This window comes from Myotis davidii, unplaced genomic scaffold, assembly GCF_000327345.1.
Source record: "Myotis davidii unplaced genomic scaffold, ASM32734v1 scaffold818, whole genome shotgun sequence".
In the NCBI taxonomy this organism is placed as follows: domain Eukaryota; kingdom Metazoa; phylum Chordata; class Mammalia; order Chiroptera; family Vespertilionidae; genus Myotis; species Myotis davidii.
In genome coordinates this window covers 307,862-313,398 of record NW_006289814.1, presented here as the reverse complement: position 1 = coordinate 313,398, position 5,537 = coordinate 307,862, and the positions used below count along the sequence as shown (strand labels likewise).

The following is a 5,537-nucleotide window of genomic DNA, read 5'->3' as shown; positions in this document are numbered from 1 at the left end:
AAATTAAAAATGGAACTCCCATTTGACTCAGTAGTCAATCTCACTCCTAGGAATATATCCCAAGAAATCAGAAACACCAATCAGAAAGGATATATGCATCCCTGTGTTCATAGCAGCACAATATGCAATAGCTAAGATTTGGAAACAGCCTAAGTGCCCATCAGCAGATGAGTGAATTAAAAAATGGTGGTACATCTCCAATAGAATACTATGCTGCTGTAAAAAAAGAAAGAAAGAAAGAAAGTACTCTTATCATTTGCAACAGCATGGATGGACATTGAGAGTATTATGCTAAACTAAATAAGCCAGTTGGAGAAAGAAAAATATCACATGATCTTACTCATGTGTGGAATACAATGAACAACATAAACTGATTAACAAAAATAAATCCAGAGACATAGAAGCATTGAACAGATTGTCCAACCTCAGAGGGAAGTCAGGGGAGTGGGATGGGTAAGAGAACAACCAAAGGACTTGTATGCATGCATGTAAGCATAACCAATGGACACAGACAGTAGGGGAGTGAGGCCATGTCTTAGGGGATGGGAGTGGCTGGGGGAGCTCAATAAGGAGGGAGCTACATACATAATACTTTCAACAGTAAAGAATTTAAATTTTAAAAAAATTTAAATTTAAAAAAAGACTAAAAATTTGAAAAGGATATATAAATGAACAATAAGTACATAGAAATAGTTTCATCATCTTTTTTCATCAGGGAAATGCAAATTAAAGTTATGGACACTACATAATCACTAGAATGGCTATATTATTAATACAACTGAAAAGTCAAATGCTGCTAATTATATGGAGCAGCTGCACCTTTCATGTTGCTGATAAGAATGCAAAATGGTATAGTCAGTTTGAAGAACTGTTTGGCATTTTCTTAATAAACATCCACTTGCCATATGACCTAGCAATCAAATCCTAGAGACAACACACCAAGATACATGAAAACATATGTTCACACAAAGACAGTAACTCAAATGCCTATCAAAAAGTAAATGGGTAAACAGATTGTGGTATATCTTTACATAAAAGGATCAAACTAGCCTTAGCTACTGTGGCTCAATTGGTTAGGCATTGTCCAGTACACCAGGGGTTGCTGGTTTGATTCTTGATAGGGGGTGTGCAGGATGCAGCCAATGTTTCTCTCACTCTCTCCACCCCCTGCCCCAAAAAAAAGAAAATCAATAAAAATCTTTAAAGAAAGGAACAAACTATTGATACATGCTATGGCATAGATGAATCTTATAACATGTTACTGAGTGAAAAAAGCCAGACACAGAGAGTACTTATTTAAAATTACAGGTGTATGAAGGAAGTTTGAGACTATTTAACTGCAAAAGAGATTGCAGGAAAACTTCTTGGGTGACAGAAATACTCTACATCTTGATTGTGATGTTAGCTAAACAGGTATATACAATTTGTCAAAATTCCTTCAATGGTATACTTAAAACTGGTGCATTTTAATTGTTTCAAATTATACTTCTATAAAGTTGATGTAAAAAAAGAGAGGGTGGGGACCACCTAAAACAGGGCCTGGAACTATGATCTGAGATTGAGGGAGCACTCTCTGGAACCACATTACTTGAGTCCAAAGCCTGATGTTATAGGATTCTGGAGAAGTGACTCTTTGTGCTTTAGCTCTTTTATATGTAAAATAAAGGTGTTCTAATAGTTTTGTTAAGATTGAGTAAGTTGATGCTGATTATAACAATGACTGACAGAGTGTTCAGTAAGTATTAGCTCTAATGATTATTATAGATTATATTAGTATCACTGTTAAATTATTCTGCTTTATCTCTGATGAGGGAATTGCCTCACACACCCTTATAACCTAAGTATAAGTTCTTCATGTTACAGTCATATGGGTTCCTAGTAAGTCCTGGTCTTTCATATATTTTGGTAGTCAGGTAGGAAGCTATGTTGGAATGACTGGGGATAGTAGATAGAGCAAGAAAATAAAGCATAGTTGTCTCAAAGGGTGGAGTGAGCCTTCATTTTTAAGCTTTTCCTAAAGTGGAAAGTTTTAGTTCAGCATCTGAGAACATTGCTCTAAAGATCTAAGCCAAGGACCACTTACACTGTATGACCAGGTAAAGCAAAACCTATATTTTATATGTGTCTGTAGCCATCAGTGATTGAACAGTTTTCATCTTGTATCTTCCTGATAAGGAGGGGGAACTAACTCCAATGCATATAGAGGCAACCATCTTAAAAGAGTGAAACAGGAGGGGAGATGGTAGAGAGTAAAGGTATTTCTAAGATTCATACATTACTCAGTTCTAGGCAATAGTTACCATGTGGGAATATGGGTTCCATGATGCCTTGCCATTTTTCTTTCCCAGGGAAGCTGGATATACATATTTTTATGTGAAATTTTGCAGTTATTTATTTACTTGTGTAAATCAACTAAAACATATCTTCAGCCTGAATATAGTCTGACGATTGCTATTTTGCACACTCTGCTTCAAGAAGCAGCACGGAATACCATGGTTTTCAAAAAGCTTAGACACTGGGAACAAAAACAGTAGGGTGCAATTGGGTCCAAGGTTACACTTAACCTTGGACGGTGACTGAGTTTATATGAATCTTGATTTTTCTTCAACATATTCAAAAGCTTGGATATAACCCATTTGTTGATAAACCAATAGGTGTGAAGTACCTACTGTGAATTTACTGGCGTCAGCTGTTGAATGAGATACCTGTTTTTGGTCTTTGTGGAACTTTGTCATAATAAGGAAAGCAGACAGTAAAAAATAATTAGGTAATTATTTACTTAACTAAATTGTGTTACGTGCTATGAAAAAGTATTGGGAGCTGTGCACAGTTATCACAGGAGATCTGACCAGGTCTGCATTGAGGGTAGAGGTGCAATCAGGAAGGACCTCCTTTAAAAAGTGATGTTATACTGAAATTAAAGAATCAGGAGGAGTTCATTGAGTAGGTGGAAAAGGGTAGGCACTGGGCTGGGAAACATTTGAAGCAAGAAAAAGCTGATCTTATGGTCCTGGGGCAGTGAGTACTTGACACAATAAGGAATTTTCAGAAAGTGGCAAGAGAATAGAGTAAGAAAGATAAAGTCCTGAAATAATGTCAAGAAAGTAGGCAGGATAGGTTCTACAGGGTCCTACAAACCTTTTAAGATTGGGATCTTAATTCTATGTTTACTGGAAGCCATTGACTTATGTCCTCAGATTTGCCTTTCAAAGTGATGACTGGCTTCAGTGTAGACAATGGATAGTCTTTGCAACAGAGGTCAGTCCAAGAGTTGTCTACAGTCCACTGTTCTGGCATTTTTAGTTTATGATGTGAAGGTTACAGCAAGGAATAGTGAATTTATACAAGGGAGGTCTTGGAAGAAATCCTCCATGGTTCTATATTCAGAGATTAAGCCTGCAATGCCAGACCACGTGGGCAAGTAGGCAGCAGAGTTTCATTTATATGGGGACTTAACCCTTCCAGTATACATTTCTTCCTGGTTTATACTAAAGTAATGTATAGTAGTGGCATTCTGTTCACTAGGAAAAGGGTACGAATTATAATGCCAAATAATATTGTTGGCCTAATTAGGACCAGGTTTTGTCCCTTGCTTTCCTTAATAACCTTTTATAAGTTTAAGTCTGGAATTTATCTCAGAACATATGGGAACACCCTGAGACTCACTTTAATGAGTGATTATGAGGATTAAATAAGATCTCACATTGAGTAACTGATAGCTCTTTTTCCTTTCCTTCTTCATTAGGGGAGACAGTTTCTCATGATTTCACTTCACTTCCACCCAAATGGGTCAAATCTCATTAACAATATAAGATCAAAGCCATTAAGATGTGGCTTAAATAAAATAAAACCCCAGGATTTGCTTGGGGAAGTAGAAAGAAATGCCTTTTGGAATTATTTACATGCATAAAAATAATCCCATTGGATGCCTTTTAGATAAATATGTAAAAGTAAACCTACAGTTCTATTTCCTAGTAAAGATACCTCTCACCTGCTTTAATGAATAACATTGCTACATTTATATAAAATTATTTCTAAAATTATTAACATGCTTTACTAAGTGACTTAAATACCTTCTCCTACTGCATTTTGGTTTTAATACTGAGTAAACATTTTAGATCATTCTGTTCCTTATTAATGCTGAAAAGATAAATTTTAATCCAATCCATGTCAACCTTAATGGTAATAGCTAGAACTTATTGACTACACTGTACCAGATAGTATTATAATTTAAGTAATCCTCTCAACAACCCGATGAGGTAGGCATTCTTATGGTCTTCATTTTCCACATGAGGAAAACTGAAGCTCAGAGAAGACAAAATGTTAGGCCAAGGTCACAAGCTTATCAGTGACAAAATCAGGATTTCAAATCCAAACACTGTGGCTGTTAAATCACAATATGGTTTTCAGCATTCAGTTCAAATGTAGATACATCATCAATTATTGAAATAAAAATTAGTGAATTGATGCATGACTATAGCTCAGATAAGATTATACAGATTCATTGTAGAGAATGAAACCACTTACATTGTGAAGGACTCTACCTATAACACATATTCCTTCGATGGAAGGCATCTTGCAGTAATGGTGCTGATATTGAAAGCTGATAATGGTGAGAGTGATCCCAGCCACTGCAGCCAAAATACTGATCACATTCATGGCCATGACGCTTTTCCCCTGGAAAAGTTTTTTAAAATAAGTAAATAATTTAAAAATCAAACCAAACCAAAAATACCTTGTAAGAAATTCTTAATGCATTTATCTTTCTAGATACCCCTCCAGGATGAACGGCTCCATCAGGTCAGTCTGCTCAAAGGCTTGATTAACTTAAATCCTGATTCATCAAAGACAGAAGACAATCTGCTTTAATATAAGCCAGGAAGCCAAGAAAGAGAACGGGTGGAGTAAGGATGCACTATGGCTAATACTTAAGGAAATGTTTATTTCATTCAGATGCAACACCTTTCACAATAGATAAGCAAAATAGTGTGTAGAAATTATCTTGGCATTATAATTGGACCTGATTCTCAGTCTAGTCAACTAGGACCTCATACAAGGGAATTAATCTCTTGGAATCTCAATTTGTATCTTTAAAAATGAGGGTGATGACATCTAATTTTAGTATGCATTTATTGACCTATTTTAATAAATACTTAGTGTGTACCAGCTATATGTCAGACACTGACTTGGGCCCCTGGGAAGGTAAAGGTGGGAGAGGGGCCACAAATTGTTCCCAATTAAAAACCATTTTTCATGTCATTGCACAAAGAAACTAATTACTAAACTTTTATAGTACACCAAAAAATATATTTTTGCCAATCTGATAAAATAATAGGTGCTGGGGTCCAACCCCAGCAGGTCCAGGGGTCCCCAAAGGTGTGGACGGAGTTGGCGAAGAAGGAATGACACGGAGACAGCATTCAGTTGATCAACAGCCTTGCCAGGATCTCTAGCCACAATCTCCAGCCAAGTTCTGTGTCCATGTTCTCTTGCTAGGTTCTCCAGCCAGGTTCGGTTTAGGTTCTCCAGCCAGGTTT

At 36.5% G+C, this 5,537-nt stretch overlaps 1 protein-coding gene across 1 annotated transcript in view; it reads right to left on the bottom strand.

The window, feature by feature from the left end:
* Positions 1-5,537, bottom strand: part of MS4A14 (membrane spanning 4-domains A14) — a 29,287-nt gene that overhangs the window by 18,027 nt on the left and 5,723 nt on the right. Inside the window, exon 3 of the mRNA XM_015563132.1 lies at positions 4,528-4,677. Within this exon, the coding sequence (XP_015418618.1) occupies positions 4,528-4,677 (150 nt within the window). The remainder of the gene's footprint in view (positions 1-4,527; positions 4,678-5,537) is intronic.